Source organism: Vicugna pacos, chromosome 13, assembly GCF_048564905.1.
Source record: "Vicugna pacos chromosome 13, VicPac4, whole genome shotgun sequence".
In the NCBI taxonomy this organism is placed as follows: Eukaryota; Metazoa; Chordata; class Mammalia; order Artiodactyla; family Camelidae; genus Vicugna; species Vicugna pacos.
Window position 1 is genome coordinate 21,530,701 of NC_132999.1, and position 19,359 is coordinate 21,550,059.

The window sequence follows — 19,359 nt, forward strand, 5'->3', positions numbered from 1 at the left end:
ATTTATTGTGTGCCTACTATGTGCTAAGCACTGTTTTTCAAAGTCCTGCTTTGCTGACCCTCTGCTCCTCTAAGAGGAAGCCTTGTTTGACCCTCTAGCCTGAATTACGAACTCTTCTGAGTCCTAGCATCCTGGGACTCCTGCCACTAAGGCACTCATCTCTGTGTGTGGTCAATGTTTTCTTGGAATGCAGTAATGCCCACTCATAAGAAAGCTGGCTCCAGATTCAAACTGTTGAGTTGACACAACCACTCTACCAGCTGCGTGATCTTCAGTAAGTTAGTTAACCTCTCTGTGCTTCCATTTCTAGAATCTATAAAGTAGGCAAAATAGTACCTACCTCATGGGGTTGGGAGAACTTGACATAATTCAGTTAAAGTGCTTTTCACATTGCTTAGAACTCAGTAATACAAGCGTCCGGCAACGTTTGCTAAATACATGAAAGCATAGAGAATCCAAGTTTACCCCCAACATTTGATGCACATTCTCTCAGATTTTTCCTAGCACTTTCCTACTTACATAAAATATGAATCCTGCACCATCGGTGAACTTTCTTCCTCTAGGGATTCTGATGAGATTTGGATTAAATATAAAAAACAATTGGAGAGGAGTTATATATTATTCAAGCTTTCTAACAATGGAGATGAAATCTTGTCAGGCAAATCCCTTAACCTCTTTGTACCTCCGTTTCCTGTAAGATGAGAAATACTGTGGTCCCTGCCTCACAGGCTGTTGATTAAATGAAGTAAAATAAGCGAACGCACTCCTGTAAGTGCTTGCTATTAATATTGTTGGTATCATCATTTATTTTAACTTCTGGCAGTTCTTCCCTCAGGTCTTATACATTTTCATTTTTTTTTTTATTTTGGTGAATATTATTTCTGGGTACTACTTATTTTCATCGCTATTGTGAATGATATCCCCCCTCCCCGCCCCAGTCTACGTCTGGTGCGTGGGAAAGAAGTACCTGATAGCCTACAGCCAGTAGCTGACAGCCTAGCATCACCTGGGAAAGACAGACCTCGTAAACAGACGGACTGAAACACAATACGTGAATTGAAAAGATAAAGGCGAGCCTGGGTTCTCTGCATGGCCGGGAAGGCTGTCCGCCACGGTTGCGGGGGTGGGCGGAGGCGGCGTGCTGAGCAGGGTTTCTTGGAAGCTGTAACAGGCCGCTGGGTCTTGGAGGCCAAGGCCTGCACACGCTGTGGGCGCTGTGCTCCCTTGGATACACACGTAGGCGGGGCCCCGGGGTGGGCTCCGCCCCCAGCTCCCGCTGACGCTGGGACTCAAAGTGGAAGGAAGAGAAGAGAGCAGGCTGGGGAGTCGGTGTGTGCTGCTCTACCTGCCCTGGGCCTGGAGACCCTCTCCCTTTGCTTTTCACGCTTGTTGTTCCTGAGTTTCACAGAGATCCACCCTATCCTAACAGCTGGCCCTGACTTTGCAGCCAAGGTAAAACAGGGGGCTGGTGAGGGCTTCCCTTTGGGGTGTGGTGTTGTCCTAGCCCGAAGGACATATCCTAACCCACCAGTCTTTCTCTACAGAAGAGTGGTTTCTATGGAGAAAGGATGCCTAATCCCACCCCACACTGAAGAGTCTAGTTTTCACTTCCAGGTGAGGATGCTCTCCTGGGTTTATGTAATACGATGTTCAAGCAATTTCTTTTGAACCAAGATTTCATTCTGAGGACATGGATCAGGTAAATGGAAGACCTGCGCCATCTTCTGGCCATGAGTGTGAGTAGCTGTCTTAGACGCTTTTTTTTTTTAAATTGAAGCATCTTTGACGTACAATATTATGTTACAGGTGTACAGTACAGTGGTTCACAATTTTTAAAGTTTATACTCTATTTATAGTTCTTTTTATATTAAATGCAAATTTTTTTCTTCTTTCCTAGTTGCCAAACCTGAGGCTTTGTAAACTTCAGCGTGTACTCAGTGAAGACTCACCTGAGAAAGTATGTGAAAAGGCAGATTCTAATTCCTAAGTGTGCACCTGCCTGCGCCGGGATCTTGATGTAAACTGTTCATGGGCCACACTCTTGAGAAACATGAAAAATGATGGAATGAATGCCAAAATGTAAAATGAATAATGAGTTTAAAAATCATTTTATAATCAAAAAATAAACCACTTTTTCCTTAAAGTGTAAAAGATTGGAAAGTACAAAAATACTAGAGATGAAAATTAAAATCACACATAATCCCAGAAAAAAAGCACCATATTATAATCTTGTTTTTGTGTCTTTTTTGTTTTGTACCCCTGGTACAAAAATTTCTTTGACAATACATCTTGAACAAGCTATATCATTTTCCACTGGGTAGCTCTGTGCCGCACTGTATTTAACTGTTCCCACGTGGGTTATGGGAGACTTTAGGTTGTTTTCACTATTATAAATCACAGTATGTATCGGGATGACCATCCATTTATATTAATCTTTGTGTACGATTTTGGTTATTTCCTTGGGGAATAACACAAATGACCATGGTACAGACTGATTCTTGATAACATTGCCAGCTCATTGTTTCCTGATTTAATACATTAGTCAGAATGCCCAAAACATGAAATTGCATAAATGAAGGAGGTCAATTCCTCTACAGACATGACAGTCTCTAATTAGAATCATAGACTTTCCTTCCAAATGTTTAATGAAATTTTGCAACCCAAGAGATGTTTCCTCTCCAGGAATACTTTCTTATTCCTGTTGTTTTCCCTTCTCCTTTTCTCCAAGTTAAAAAAAAATCTTGAATTTTGATGATCTGTTATTCATTATTAGCCTAATTTTAATGAAGATGCTGGAAGAATAAGAGTATGGTGAGAAAAAGAAATAATATATATTTTTCTAATTGAATGTTATGTAATATACCAAGTTAAGTCCAATTTTATTGAGTACTGACTTGTCCAGGCACCGTGTTAGACCTTGTGGGTATGAACTGAGTGATGATCTAATTCATGACCTAGAGAGTGACATGGGTATGAAAATAACTACAAAAACCAGTGATGCATGCTCTAATAAAGCAATGCACAAGGTACAGATATAGTAATTATAGCTAATTTTACTATGTGCCAAGCACTGCTCTGATTTCACATCTATGTTAATTCATTTTAGCATCCTGTGTTATGTTATCCCATGAGGTAGGTATCACTCTTACCATCATCATCCCCACTTTACAGATGAGGTTACTAAGGCAAAGTAACTTGCCCAAAGTTCTAAGAGCCAAGATTTGAACCTTGGTGTCCTGCTCCAGAGTTCACGCATATAACCACTAAAAAGTGTCTCTTTGTCATACTAAGGAGGGAAGGATTATAACTCTGGAGGATTAAGAAGGATTTTTAAAAATTAATACTGTCAACTAAGGTTAATTGAGCAACTACTACATGGCAAGCAATGTGCAAAGAGCTGGCTGGACATACAGTGGTGAAAAAGATAGTCATGGTCCCTCTCTTCATGATGCTTGTGCCAACTTAAAAACACACAACATAAGAGTTGCAAATTTCAGCTTTATTCTGGGACATTACTGAGGACTGTAGCCTTGGAATTGGCCCCTCAGATAGCTCTGAGGAACTGCTCCAAGGGGGTTGGCAGAGAGGCCAGTATAAATCTGATTTTGGCTAGGGAACACGTGCCGTTGTGCATCCATCTTGGCAAAAATTTACTGCTGGTCACGAGGGACAGGTGTCTCAGATAATGATCTTAGTGCTTTTGTATGTATGGGGAGATACAAGAATTCATTAAAATTTCATTAAAAATTTTTCCCTGAAATATAGCTTTCTAAAGGCTTGTTTCCAAAGCCCAGAGTGCCTCATCCTGTTCTTCGCCCTGAACCCCTGCTGGTCAGCAACTGCAGTGGCTCATGACTTGATCCTTGTAGAACTGGAGAGTGGGCAACATTCTTTGTTTTACACTTGCAATCTAGTGGGAGCCACACAGTAAACAAAACACAAATGAATACACAATTGCATACTGTCATAAGTGTAATGAAGGCAAAGAACCAGGTACTAAAATACAAATAATAATAACAGGGTAAGGGAGGGGCATTAGGTTACGGTGGCCTCATGAATGACCTTGCTAAGGAGATACCAAGTCTGGAGTTGAAGGGAGAGGATGAGTTGGCACAAAAATAGGAGGAAGAGCTTGAGTGCAGGTCCTGGGGTCAGGAGCTTAGAGTAAGAGGAGCTGAAAGAGAGGTTGCAACTGCAAGGGAGACACGGGTAAGAACAGATTATTCTAGGCCATGCTAAAAAAAAAAAAAAAAAGAGGAATTTATCTAAGGTTAGTGAAGGGTTTGAAGCAGGGGGTGGGGAAGAGGTCAGAAGGTCCTATTAACATCTCAAGAACATCATTCGATTCTAATTCTCTGGAGTATGAATTGAAGGTTGAGAGACTGAAAACTGGGAGAGCAGTTAGAAGTAGTTCCAGGCACAGTATGACGGTGGTCTGGACCAGGCTGGGTGGCTCTGGAGATGGAGCAAAGTGGACACCCTACAGACATGCAGTAGGAGCAGAGCCAACAGTTCTGGTGGGTGGTTTAGCTACGGGTTTTGACTTGGCCGGTGAGGTTGGTGTGAAGCTGTTTACCGAGATGAAGAAGCCTGGGGGTGAACAGTTTTGGAGGGATCACAGGGGATCCAGAAAGGAGCTTCCACCAGAGTTCAACTAACTTAAATCACAGTCCTTTTTCAGCATAATTCACACTCGCCTCCTCTTCCAGCTCTAAAAACACTCATAATAACCCCGCAACAATAAGCAATGTGACCTGGTGTCTTGAGATGTGGAACGGGTGAGCTCATACCGGGCTCCTTGGACCCTACCACTTACTGAAGACTCAGCTAAATGTTCATCCCCTCTGCCTGCCCGGTGCAGCAGAGACTCCCGGAACTCGCAGCAACTCTCGTGCGCCCTCGCGCGGCTGTCTTCTGTATCGCAGGCTGCCGCTGGCTGGGGCGCGCACGGAATCGGATGGGAGCAAGTTTAGGTGCACGTGGCCCTGAGCCAGGGTTTCATTTCTAGCCTCTGCAGCTGAAAGAGAATCAACCTGCCAGTGAAGCACATGTCCTGTCCTCACCAGCGTGCGGCAAATCAAAAGCCTGGCAAATCTCCCTGTTTAGGATCCTCAGCTGTCACTAGAAAACCAGCGATGAAGGAACGGTTTGAAAGAAGGAGTAATTATATTTCAATTATGGACATAAAACTCCCAGGCTGTGCGAGAGAAGTCACAGTGGTATTTCAAACGAGCCCCTGATGCCCAGCTCTGATCTTGAAGTCAGATTTAATTGATGCATCTTTGTCTTGTCAAGCGATCACACATAATGGCTCCGTGAAGCCTGCCCTGCGGCTGCGGGGGTGCTTTCAGGTAAGGAAATTGTCCACTGAACAGTCAGGCTATTCAGTAATAAATGCGGGGGGCGGAGGAGGGGTCTTCCAGCCCCCTAAGGGGAATAAGGAGCTGCATCCCCACCCTCTGCCATGGTTTGAAACAAGCGTGTTGTGGCCTTCCCAGTCGTGGAGACAAAACATTCCGGTTTAATTCATGGGTCCAAACTGGGCTATCTGGCCCTGGGGTCCGCCTTCTATTTGTCAGCCAGACAGGGAGTCTGTGTCCGAGAGCGGAGGGGAGGTGGTTTGGCAGAGACGGTATGAATCCTGCCTCCCCCTCATCGTGTGACCTTGACTTCTGATTTATTTGAGTCTTCATTTCCACCTTTTGTAAACCGTGGAGACAATAAAACCATACCCTGAAGGATTGTGAAGATCCATCGTTCCCTCGCTCCCCAGTATTTTATTATGCAAAATTTCAAACATACAGAAAACTTCCATGGAGAACATCCACCGCCAAGATTCTGATATTAACATTTTTCTAGACTTGTTTTATCACACAGCCATCCACATAGCCATCTACCTATTCATCCATGAATCCATCTTTTAAAAAATCCATTTCAAAGTAAATCCCAGACAGATTTTTTTTTAAATTGTATATCTGGCACAGTTCCTGGCCCAGATATTTCAGTTCAACAAATATTTGAACATTAATTTTGTACTAGGCACTCTGCTAGGTGCTGGGGGTACAAGTAAGGAAGACACTGTTTTTGTCCTTAAGGTATTCTGAATTTGACGTGAACACAAGACATGTTAACAGATCTCCCATAATTGCCATGATAGGGGAAGCTCAGGGTGACCCCAAGCAGAGGAGAGACAAATCCAGGTCTGTGAGATCAGGGAAGTCTCCATGAGGAAGTGACTTTTCAAAGGAGACTTTATTATAGCCCCTTTAACTATCATAATATACTTAGTGTGCTGAGCACAGAAACTGGTTTTACTCTGCCCTACTCTACAACTGAAGTTGTACCCCGAGCAAGAATCAGATGTCCAAAGATGGGTAATTAGCAATTCAAAGACGATATGCTCCCAAGGTGGCTTCAAACATCACCATCTAAAATGACACAAAGGGCACATTACCTTAGCGAAATGTTTAAGTTAGTGGAGTGAATGTTTACAAGATCTGTCGCTGGGAGGTGGATGGAAGAGGCACCCACTTCCCCCTTGTTTAAACAGGGCCTGATGAGCTAAAGCCCAGCCCCTGGGGGGAGCCTTCCAGGTCTGGAACTCTCAGCTCTGCCTGCCCCCTCCTACCTCCACCTTCTCCTCAGGAAAGATCGAACTGGTGGGACAGAAAGCCTGAATGTTGTTGCAATGGCCTGGGTCTTTTCAAGCCAGGTGTTTGTGGGAGGCCCTAAAACAATTGTTCTCAACCCTGTCTGCACATTAGAATCCCCTGGGGAGCTTTTAATAAAAGTCTTGGCTCTCACCCTTTCTTCCCCCAGTTCCCATTTAATTGGTCTGGGGTGTATCCCCAGCACTGGGCATTTAAATTATCCCCAGATGATTTTAGTGTACAGCCAAGGTTAGGAACCTAAAAAGGCGGGGCGGCTGGCAGAGCTTTGTGGACAGGTCGGGGCTGCGTGTTGTGCTGTGCTGCCTGCTGGTGTTTATGCAAGTGGCTGAACCAATCGGACTTGCTGTGCCTCAGAGGGTAGGGCGGTGAGGGAGGAAGCCTGTCTTCCTGACCGCCTCTAGCAGTTGCAGGTATTCACCGAAAAGAACTTGGCAATTATAACTGACCACAGACCAGGAGGAAAAGGGAAGTGAGTGCTCCAGCCCCGTGGTCCTCTAACTTCACTGTGTATCAAATCAACTGGAGATCCTGTTAAAACACAGGTTGCTGGGCCTCACCCCGGAGATTCTGATTCAGGTGGTCCAGGTTCATTTGCATCTCTCCCAGGTGATGCTGCTGACGCCTGTCAGTGGTTAAACCTGGAGCAGCATTGCCCTCCGTGCTATGTGTGCAAAGGCCTCCGGGCGAGAGAGCTTGGCTTCTCCTGGGAAGTATTTGGTGACACTAGTGTTAATACCATTGCTGGAGATTTAGATGGAAGCTGAGTTTGGACTTTACCCTGAGTGCAATGAGAAGCCACCTAATTAGGTATAAATAGCTAGGGATCCCTGGTGGTGGGATGGCAGAAGGAAGATCTCAGCTGTCTGCCCCTGGCGACCTGGGGAGGTGACAGTGGTGATGGTGATAGCACCACAGCCGTGGACACCAGAGGGGGCAAGAGGCTGGGAAAGGGTTGAGAACAAGGACCGAGAACACTTCTGTGCTTACCTTAAGGCAAGGCCACACCTAGAGGAGCTGCAGTTCAATGTCCCATAATGTCTGTAAATAGTTAATGCTATGTGTCAACTCAGGGTGTTTTTGGATGAGACTAACATTTAAATCTGTAGACTCTGAGTTAGCTGATTGCTCTCTGTAATGTGGGAGGGCCTTATCCAATCAGTTGAAGGCCTGAATTAAACAAAATGATTGGCCTCTCTGAGCAAGAGGACATCCTCCTGCAGACAGCCTTCGGGCTTGTTTGCACCATCAACGCCGCTGGGTTGTGAGCCTGCCAGCCCACACTGCAGATGTTGGACTTGCCATAATTGGAGGAGCCAGTTCCTTATAATCTCTCTACACACACACCCACCCCCCATTTGTTCTATTTCTCTAGAGAACACTAATATGAAGTCAGACAGGAAATTTCTGCTCCCAGCTTTTAAGAACAAATGAATCTTAGCCCCTAAGGTATGGGGGAGGGTGGGTAGCACTGTAACCTGTTTGCAAACAGCTATCCTGAAGTTCCCAAGGAAATAACAGAAGTTTCTGGAGTTGAATGGCTGGTACCCTTTCCTCCATCACCATTGCTTTTGCTCTCCCAGGAGAGGAGAGCTGGACAGGTGCCCAGTGAGGACATCAGGCGGGAGGGGTAGGTGACACTGCACCTGTCATCGGCCATGGCTGCCTTGAATGACTGTCTAAAACATGAGGGTGTCCAGCATGTCCTGCTGTGGGAATTCCTTCCAGAATGCAGAGCCATATGGGAAGTCGACAGACGGGGTCTTCTTTGTCAACATCCAAAGGCTCTCTCTATTTTAATGTTTCCTAGCCCTTATTTCTGTCTTATAAGTGCCTTGTGTTGTGGAGCTAAGTTAGGGAGAACTGAAATAAGCTTTAAAAATTTGGGGCTAATTCAGAAGCCATGTGTGGGTGCTCTACAATAGCTGGCTGAACTGACGAATTCCCACTGAGGTTTACTGGAGACTCTTCTGCCTGTCAGCTGGGTGACTGGGCAAGCGGCTTCCTCCCTCTGGCACGTTTCTCCCACCTGTGAGATGAGAGTGGCTTTGTGGTGAGCAGGACAGACTCCAATTCCAAGGCTGCCAACTTTTCTAAAATCTGATCCTAGAAAGAGGATCAGAAAATATTTTTCTCCCATGTAACTTTGCCCAGCATGGGTCCTGACACTTGACAGCAACATCTTAGAGACCCAAGACCAAAGCAACTTCTTGCTCCTTAAAGTGACTGGAAATGGAAGCGCTGCTCACAGCATGTGGGGGTTAAAGTCGTTTACAGACACACACACACACACACACACACACACACACACACACACACACACACGTTACTCTTCCAAATTTCAGTTTATCGTGGTGTTATGTAGACAGTGAAATGTTTCTTTTTTCATCTTTACTTAAATATAGAGAATCTGCAGATTGAGAGTCAAGCTGTCAAAAATTTCACATTTGCACTAGGCTGACATAAAACTGAAACTATCACCTAAATTTAAAATTGTGTTCAAAAAAGTCTCACTATCCAGACTTTAATAGAAAAATAGAAGTACAAACCAAATATAAAATTGAGGGCAATTTCAATTGCTTATAAAGTTTTAAAATCAACACTGTAAGAAAAGGTGGTGTGACTCCATCTCCCAAGGTAAGACGGTGGTAGTTTTGATCCTGATAAAGTGTTCCTGGAAAAGGGTCTCCTCCCCGGGCCACCTGCACAGGCGTGGCTGGGGACAGGGGGTGGAGAAAGATCCTAAGATCTGAGCCAAATGGGCTGTCAGTTCCAGACGCCGGGAGGAACCAAGGGGCCTTCTCTGGGACTGTGCTTCTGTAAGTGAAAAACGCTTGCAGAAAATCAAATCATCATATTGTGAGAAATCGATTCCCATCAACATCTTAAAACCTTTGATTAGATCAAGGATAAAGGACTTTTGCTTCTGTCCGTGAATTAAGTGCTAAACTGTCGGACAACAGGCATCACAGGATTTTAATGTTCAAAAGGAGGGAGCCAAGGAAAGGTCTGCAAGTGCCCCAGTTTACTGCCAGCAGGCAGTGTCCAGGCCACAAGGCCCAGGAAATGGGAACCAGAGAGACTCCCTGAGGAGCGGAGGGAGATCAAAGCTCAGGGAGGCCAAGATGGGGAAGAGGTAAGGCAGGGCGCTGGCCAGGAGGGAGCTGCAGAGTGAGAGCTACAGAGCCCTGCAGAGGGGCCCCCTTAAGTCGTGACCGGCATACTGATCTGCACGTGCATGAGAGGGAACTCCTCAAGGCCAGGAAAGGACCACCTGCGGTTCAGCCTGGGCTATGAATAGTTTCCACTTGCTAGAGTGGAAAGGCCTCATAATTTATGAGCATTGGGTAGAAATTTCAGAATAAGGCCTTAATAGTGGGACAAAACTAGCCTGAAGGGCTGCATGAGACCTACCCTAAGAAAGCCTAAAAACGGGACTTGAAAGGATCAAAGAAATCACAAGCAACATGACTGCGTGCCACAACAGCCCATTGCGATTTAAAGGAATGCAAAGGAATCCATCACCCAACAATGTAAAGTTTACAATGCTGGGCATTCAATAAAAAATTATCAGACATGCAAAGAAGCCAAAAAATAAGACCCAATCTTAATCAGGAAAGATAAGCAATAGAAAGAGCTTCAAGGATATCGAAAATGGAATATAGCAGATAAGGATCTTAACTACTATAAACCTTAGAATATATTCAAGTGTATAAAGCGGGGGCAGAGTACAGCCTGTGGGCCAAACTTGTCCCACGGCCTGTGTTTGTAAATAAAGCTTTATTGGAACACAGCCAGCTTGCTCATTTAGGTACTGTCTATTGCTGCATCCACGCTCCAATGGCAAAGCTGAGTAGTTATGACAAAGATTGCAGAGGACTGAAAAGGCTAAAATATTTACTATCCGGTTCTTCACATGAAAACTTGCTGACCTCCAGTGTAAAAGAAAACATCAACAAGAGGAAAGAAATGAAAAGCACATTGGGTGGAATTAACATGAAGATGGATGCAACCTAGTCCCTGTTTTCAAAGCTTATCATCTGGCTGGGGGGGCTGACTTCTTTGACAGTGGCTGGGTGTGAAGAAGGGAAGGGAGTGTGTCTGGGTTAACAGAAACAGCAGTTTACAATTCCAAATTCCTGAAATTAAGGTGCATATCAGGTTAAAATTCCTTGCCAAAGATTGATGGTGACTGAGGTGCCTTGCCTGGTTCTGGAGGTGGGCGGCAGGCATATGGAGTTGGTATTGCTCCCTATCCCAGGTACATCCCGTGGCAAGCCTTAGTTTCAGCTTGGCTGTGGCTTTTTGGTGACACAAGGTCTAGTTCCTCAAGCTCACAGCATTAGAATCAGTTACACACTTTGCTATCTGATTTTGAGCAACAATTCAAAACTAAGCCATCCTCAGAAATATTATTTTTTAAGGGTGGGTAGGGTATAGCTCAGTGGTAGAATGTGAGTTTAGTATGCACAAGGTCCGGGGTTCAATCCCCAGTACCTCCATTAGAAATAAATAAATAAACCTAATTATTCCCCCCTAGAAAGAAATATTTTTTAAAGTCATTACTGATTGAAACCACTAATCACCAGCGTAAGTGCTTAATTTTAGACCACCTCCATAAATGGGTTAAGAGGTTTATTGTTACCATTTATTTATGTAGTACTTACTATGAGCCAAGCACAAGACTAAGGCTTCTACTTGGATTTATTCATTATTGTGCTTTGAAACCCCCTCACTCCCTAATTGAAGAAATAACTTGGACAAAGTCACATGGCTACTGAGTCAGGACTCAAACTCTGGCAGTGTGATGCCAAGACTCACCTTCTGGCAGTGTGATGCCAAGACTCACCTTCTATACCGGCTCCTTTGTAAAGGATCTTTTCTAATGCCTGAAAACATAGCTGGCAATGAATATGAGACAGCCATTAATGGATTCCAGATTTTAATAGGACACCAGGAAACCCTGTGAAAAGTTGGGATTTCTTTTTTTCCTATTAGGGAACAGAATAACTGTTGAAAAAACAAAATCAGAAGCAGAAGTTAAACTTTTTTGTATATAATAAAACTCCACTTGCTCCTTGGCAGCTACATTTATTCAGGATCTTTGGAAACGTCTTAAGCACACAAACAATCAGCAGTTTTATCTCTCCTGGTTGACTTCTCTCTCACACTAACTCTAATTAGTGATATCATTACTATGCTTAAACGGCCCAAATGACGAGGCTATAACAATCTATTTGGCGATAAGAGAACAACTCCTTTCACAAATTTCCATCTTCTGTCGTCTTAGCTTGCTGGTAAGTTCTGATGAAAAAAAATGTTTTTGGGAAGTCAGTTAATTATTAGTCATGCAAGCAGAGACAGGGCCAGTTAGGAGAAGCACTAGTTTTATCAATTTACTGCAGCAAGGAGTATAAAGCATCACAATTCCTTTATCAATAGACTTTTAGTAGCACGTCCCAAAAGGACTGTGTGTAAAGAAACACAACAATGATGTATTATTTCAAAATGTGCATTTAATGGCCATTCCATCCAATCAAGCAGAATCACATTTGAAATGTGTGTCTGTATATATATCTAGATATCTAGATAGCTACACTTTTTTTTTTAAGGTGCATTTTCAAGTTTTATTTGGGCTTCATTTCTTCTTGGCTGCTTGAGGTGTTCTTGCAGTACAATTAACATAGAATGTTCTGAGTCTGACAGGATCTCATGCATTGAAAGATAAGATCTAACAACACTGTGTATCTTGGGATACATTAGAAATTTCAAAAGCCATGTGTAATTTCAGAAAACTTAATACCAGTCATGAAAGAGATTTTCAACATAAAATTTAGGCACTCTTATACTTTGGAATAACCACAAAATATTCCAACAAGAGTTAATGCACTTTGTGATTACATCTACTCCAAGATAGTTCTCAATTAAAATCTATACTTATTAAATAACATTTTAAATTAGAGCCCATTACATTTTGATAATTGTGTGAACCATCTGCAGCACTGTGTTTCAGTTAAATAACGTTGAACTACTTCTAGGACTAATCCTGGTACTCTATCTTTTGTGGCATTTTTTACATAAGAACCTATAACATTCACTTGTACGCAACTCCCTCTTTTTCCTGCAATACCTGGATAAGAATGCTCCCAACCAACTTTAAAGGCATTCTTGTATTTTCTGCTGTAGTTGCTTTCTTAGCATGCAAACTTCAGGAAACAGGAGGCTCCCCAGAGAACCGGAAACATTAGCCAAGGAGCCTTCACTGATTCCCAGGCTCAGTTCATTTGCTCAGTCACTTTGTGGCTGAGCGTGTTGCTCCATCTATGTTCCTACAGTCTGTGCTGCTGGACTGACCGGTACGGAGCCAAGAGGAGGGGTACTCAAATTTGTCACTGTACTTTGCACAAGGCTAAGGCCACCCAGACCTCGGCTGACTTTATGCAAAGCTTGCTGATCTCCGCAGTGTGGTTCTGGGGCTTCCACCTCCTCATGTGCATCCTGAGGGGTGGGGATGACGTCTGCCTATGGAGATGCCTTAACTCTAGATGACCTTCCCAGAATTGAGCATAATTTAGCATTGTTAGAATTCAGAACATGGATGCTAATTGTTCCCACTGAGAATAAGGTGCATTTGCTCAGTGGTATGCATTTATGTAGCTAAGAAAACAATTAGAAAGCCGTTCAGAATTTTTAGATTACAGTCTGCAAATTGACTCATCATAATCACCAATGACTAACTTATAAAGATCTATTCAGAGAAATGAATCTGAGACTTATTTGATGGTAAGTCGTACAGAAGACAGCACAGTAATTTCCCACAGGAGAATTTGGTATTTCATCATGGGGCTCACTGGTAAGTTAATTACACCGCTAATGTTTTCTGGCATATTTGAAGACACAATTAGCAAAAGTAAATCATGAGTGAGATGACAAGTTGCTTAACATTTGTTTCTGTTCATCAGATGAGCTCCAAGGATGCTGCTCAGCCTTTGTATGAGTAGGGATGGGATAAGGACACAAGGAATGAGAGGCTGTTAACTTCAGCTCAGCAAATATAATCAGAACCACTTACTACCAGTTGACAGACATTGATGTTAAATGCAAAATGGGTAAGACTCATTCAGCTGTTAGAAATTAACCTCAACAAGAGGTGATAGATGCTGGGAAATATTAGATTGCTGACTTGGGAAATTGACATGAAACTTGGGCCATGTCTCCTGTGCGGAGAGGGTAAGTCGGTAAGAATGAAGGTGGATTTTAGTTGAGGCTGTTTTTCATCCTCTTTCAGAACTTCGTCTTCCTATGGATATTCTACAGCATCTATCTTGTATTCAGGGCCCAAGGCTCATGACAGCACAGTTAAGACTACAGTCCCTCTCTGGCGTTTTAGAATGGCCACAGCTTGCTCATGAGTAACACCTTCCAGAGTTTCGCCATTAACAGCTAAAATCTGATCGCCTCGCTTCAATTGGCCGTCATCTGCAGCTGCTCCCTATAAACAAGAAACATTCCCGTTTAATCCAGGGTGATGCAATTACTATTCATATAACAGAAATACTATGATGTGCATATTAAAAGAATAATCTTATAAACTAACAGTTAAAGTCATTTCTAGGTAATGTTTTTAAATTAAGAAGATTAAGAAAAATGTAGGATATGTTACTTGAATAATGGTTGTATAATAACCATAATTATGCATTGTTTACATAACATACTAGTAGAAATGTAGTGACATTCCCATTTCTTTTAATCAAGTAGGACCTTATTTCAATATTCAGCACTCAATGGAATCTGAATGTCATATTATGTCATATTCGTGAATATGCAACAAACAAAGGCAGAACTGAATCTGGTGTTAGTTTTGTTGTCAACACCATCATTATATAGGGCTCCCATTGTATGATAAAGCTAGCAGCACTGTGGTAATTTGTCAAAAAGTAACTGTAGCCTCTAAATGGGTAAACTGTATGGTATGTGAATTATATCTCAATAAAGCTGTTCTATATATAAATACACAATAGTGGAGCATCTCTAAAATTGTGCAATATCATATTCAAAAGCTTCAACTTTATCTTTGATCCAACTAAACAGGTTTCTAAATGACTACTTTCATCACATACTCAGTCATGCATGGCTCCTCAGAATGGCACAAAGCAAGCGAAACTTGGGCTTTTTTTTTTCATTTTTTTAAGCTGAGTATCTAAAAATGCCATGATATTACTGGATATACTTTGGACAGCTAAGGAAAGGAAAAATCTAGAAAATGATTCACAGGAAGCTTTTTCTATCTGTCAGGGAAACTGTGAGAATCCCTTGAAAAGCTAGTGCCAAAAAGAGTCCTCTGAATGACGTCAAGCTACTGGGGCAATTAATCAAGGCCCACAGGCACCTGGCCCTAGACTGACTCACACAGGAGCGAAGCCAAGAGGTACTAACGCTCCAGAGACCTGTGTCCCTCACACAGTGTGGAGGTCCTGAGTGGTGGGTGAATTATCTAGAATTTCAAAACCGCGAAAAGGGTGGAATTCATGTATAGACGTGTAAAAAAGAGTACTCACATCCAGGACTACACTGGGGGGAAAATACCAAGATTAACTAATTTGCAGCTTTATTCAAATCTTTTTTTTTTTCTTTTAAGAAAGCTGTTCACTGTACTAAAGACAGGATTAAACAACTAACTCTAATGAATAAAATCAGAATGACTCGGCTACCTTGATTTTTAATGCATTTTACAGACTGAGATTTAAGGGTTTCAGGAAACCTCAGATACCTATGTAACTAGTTTTTTTAAAAGGACATTAAGGTCAAGTTTTTATTTTCACTAATGCAAAAAAAAAAAAAAAGATGATTTTGCAACTTTCTAAGATGTGCATACCATCTCAGGCATTGCCTTGCTTCCTTGATAATTACACTGACCCGCATCTCGTCTCCTGCTTTATCAGTGTGGCATTCGTGCACTAAACAAAGGGAAGGAAGAAACAAGTGGCCCCCAGACAGACCTCCATCTAGCTGGGGAGCGTGGCCTTACCCACGTGCCGTGTCCCAGCTTGGTCACTTCACCTTCCCTGATGCCGCAAAATAGGCTCCACTCTCCACCTGTCGGCCTGTTCTAAGGACGAAGTGTCTGGCACACGGTATTAACTCAACAATGGTGGTAGCGTAATCAGCTGAAACTCGAATGATGATCAAACTTATGTGTTCAGATTTCACAGGCTCCAAAACACTCCTCCCTCACTTTCCAGGGCTGTTGAAGTCTTTAGGCCAATCTCTTGTTGGTTTTTGGTAAAATCTGGCTGCTGAAGGGACTAAGACCTAAAGTTGGCTGTGATTTTGAAGGTTCCAGCCTGTTACTCAGATCGACTAAGTCTCACAAATCCTACACCCCTGAAGTGCCTGTGAGGCTTCCTATTTCTGGAGGGGAAAAAAGACCTGGATGGGCCAAATGAATCACTTCTTAATTGAGCAAGAGAACAATTAAAAGATGCTCAGGACACCAAAAAGGTCACATAATAATCCACACCTTGTGGACATCTGAGATCCAGAAACCTGCATCAGAGATAAACATTTTAAAGAATATATACTCACTGTTTAAAAAAAATAAAAGGAAAACATGTAGCTATAGTTCTTAGGTCTTCAAAATGCCTATGGGGGAAATCGTTAGCTTAGCGTCAGAATTTGTTGTAGAAAGACTTCACCATTAAAAGAACTCCTTTGCCAGTTTTTGGTTTACTGAGTTCTCTACAGAAAACTTATACATTATGATACAACTGGTTCACTCTAACAAATAAAAAGAAAAAGTCATCAAAGTCTTCTTATAATAAACTATGGAACGATGTGAATAACAATGACGAGTATCTGCACTGGAACATTCTTTTATTGAGACTGGACTAAGTCACTAGCTAGGACTTTGGAAATTTTCTCTTTTTCTATTCAGAGTTTTTCATTTTTCAGGTGTGCCTCACATTACCAAGAAGGTCCAGTCCTTAAAAAATAAAACATACCAAGGGTACTCAATATTTACTACCATGGTACTACCTACAAAGGTGCTTCCTAAATGAGCACTTTCAGTGTTGAAGGGGACCTTCGAAAAGGGCATACTGTATGCGCCTCAGTCCATTCGTTATTCCCACTACTCTTGTCCCACTACTCTTGATTTGATGGTAGTTTCTTTTCAAAAATCTGCCAGCAACGTGTGCTCTGGTGACCTGAGAGACTGAGCCTGGCTGGTCCCACCAGTGTCTGTGACTGTGTAGGTGGGGACAGCGGGTGCAGCCTGCTCAACTCTGGGCCCAGGGCAAAAGGCCTTAGAAGCTACCCAGTCCTCTCTCTGGACCCTAGCGGATCTTCCCACAGTTATGAAGTGAGCTGGTGATTCCACACATTCTGGAGGGGCTTCCCAGAAGCAAAGGCAGGCAGGCAGAACTTGGTAAAAGGTGGGGGTTCACTTTGCAGCCTTTCCACTGTCCTTATCTACAGAGCTGGCTCTTTTAAATGCAAAGTATAACAATGCCCCCTTCCTGCAAAGAATCATCACAGCTACTTACGATGTTATCTTAGGAGAAAGAGGGTCTGTAAGCGGTTTATCCACCGTGGGAACTATCAGACTGGGGCAGCACTGTTATCCAGAAAGTTTCCGATCTGCCTTCCCTCTCCCCTTTTGTCTATTACCAGGTTAACAGATGTGTGTTTGGGAATAACATTTCTCCTTAGGCACCCCAGCAAGATGGAAACAGATACATAAATCTGCAGCTGTCTAATGTGTGCCAAAAGCAAGTGCCAAATGACTTCAGGATTATGTCAGGTCACGATTAGGCCCAATTAACAGGTGATAAGATCTACAAGGTAAAAGCAAACTTGTATGCAGTGTATCACACAGCTTCCTAAAAAGAGAAAGAAGCTATTTCTTTTGAAGACCTTTATTTCCTTAGGGAAATAAAGCACTAGGAGGCAATCAGATCAATTAATAAACAAATGATTAATAACCAAATGATATTAAAAAGTTGTAGTATCAATGCTAAATAATTTTCAGAGATTTGGAAAGTTTATAATAGATTTAAATTCCAGCTTTAATGATGAAATCAAAAGCTTATCTAAGATCCATCTAGAGTCAGCAGTAAGAAATGTACACCATGACCAGTGTACTAAGCAGGAGGAACTAGAATATTTACTTCCTGAAAAACACCATTATCCAGTCTTAGTCTAACTCATGGGCTGATTATGCAAGTACTCGGCAGACTATTGGGAGAGAGAAATTACCTTCAGCTAAAGCATCCTGAGGTTTTGGTGATGGGCAGTCAAGGATGCTGCACTGATCTGCGGCTGGTACAAAGCTTTATGCCATGGCCCTCTGCTGTCTTTTCTTAAAGGAGAAAGTCCAATATTTGTGCTAGCCCAGGAGAATACTTCCAGGGCCAAAGAGCTCTTCCTAAGAGTGTGGTATGCTCCTAATACTGGTTGCTGAAGAAGACACTCTCTAAAATCTGTTAGCATCTACTTTTGTAATAGGGTCCAAAGAAATTTACATTTCCTGTGATTCCACTATTATAAAAGAACTCTTTGTTCACTTGTCTGGTGCGGGAATTTTCTGTAAGATGAAAATGAAATAAGCATGCATGCATGTATTTAAGGTTTAGCCCAAAGAAAAGCAAAGCAAAACACTTAAAAAAAAATCTCACCTAGGTTTCATTAAAAAAAAAAAAAAAGAAAAAATAAGTACAATAAAAAGGAAAAAAATACCTTTGCAAATATAGTCTTGACATAAATTGGCAGGTCTCCATGGGGACTTCCATAACCCCCTACAATACTAAACCCCAATCCTTCAGAGCCTTTCTCCAAAGTAATAATCTTAGGTGGAGGTGTTCTGAAAACACAATGCACGCTGTTTAATTCAAGAATATTGAGAGGGAATTTCATTTTCATGGAAGAACACAGATTTGAGAGAGACTTTCATACTGCGAAACGATGAAGGTCAGTTTATCCAATCAAACTGTCAAGAGACCAATCTAGAAACTTATTTTTAAATTACCCATTTCATGCCAATATTCTTGATGTTTTAGGGGTTTCTCTTTGATAAAAACCCACTGTTTTTTAACTAAAAATAAAGTCATGATGCTGAAGTTGTCAAAGCACCCTTCTATTTGCTTAGTTTTTAACTTTTAAACTTACTGTTTAAAGCTGAACAGAACTGTCTGTACACCATTGAAGAATGTGCATGGAGCTGGAGGGGGCATCACCTGAGCTTGCAGTACACCGCAGTCTGCAGGTGGACTTCCGAACAGAACAGGTGACAGCTGCTCAAGAGCTCCGTCCGTGGCTGCTCTTGTTCTGCTGGAATATCCTCACGGCTCCTGATCCCTCACTTGCTCTGAGGGTAGGAACACATTCTTCAAAATGCACTCCATCTCCAATGTGATGCTTTCCTAACTCCCCTGGAAGCATTAGCTTCAGCCTTCTCTGTGCTCCCTTTGCACTTGGTCCAGATTTCCTCATGGCATTTGTCATATTGTATCATGGTTCCTAAACCCTCTTTCTCCTCTATCAGACTATGAACTCCTTAAGTTTTTGTCCTCTGAGCATTCCCAGCACCAAGCACGGTGCCTGTCATAACTTCAGCATCATGACTGTGTAAATGAGAACTGAAAGCCAGGAGAGAGGAGAGAAACCAAGGTGAAGCAAAATGGATGAAGACAAT

The 19,359-nt window shown here is 42.5% G+C and overlaps 1 protein-coding gene and 1 long non-coding RNA gene across 6 annotated transcripts in view; one reads left to right on the forward strand and one right to left on the reverse strand.

Moving 5' to 3' along the window:
* The first annotated feature begins 1,307 nt into the window (after nucleotides 1-1,307).
* LOC107033626 (uncharacterized) lies at nucleotides 1,308-2,068 on the forward strand. 2 transcript variants are annotated; one of them, XR_012079630.1, is made up of 3 exons: nucleotides 1,308-1,452; nucleotides 1,545-1,736; nucleotides 1,898-2,068. It is a non-coding gene; the product is annotated as an uncharacterized lncRNA (long non-coding RNA). The 2 variants fall into 2 exon arrangements; XR_012079629.1 differs by having other exon boundaries at nucleotides 1,615-1,736.
* Nucleotides 2,069-12,164: 10,096 nt separating this feature from the next.
* PATJ (PATJ crumbs cell polarity complex component) overlaps nucleotides 12,165-19,359 on the reverse strand; it is a 289,824-nt gene continuing 282,629 nt past the window's right edge. For 3 of the 4 annotated variants that reach the window (XM_072974318.1, XM_072974319.1, XM_072974317.1), the window contains 2 exons: nucleotides 18,405-18,528; nucleotides 12,165-14,160 (listed from right to left, as the gene is read on the reverse strand). In XM_072974318.1, the coding sequence (XP_072830419.1) occupies nucleotides 14,014-14,160; nucleotides 18,405-18,528 (271 nt within the window). In that variant the 3' untranslated portion in view covers nucleotides 12,165-14,013. The remainder of the gene's footprint in view (nucleotides 14,161-18,404; nucleotides 18,529-19,359) is intronic. The other variant, XM_072974320.1, reaches the window with a different exon arrangement.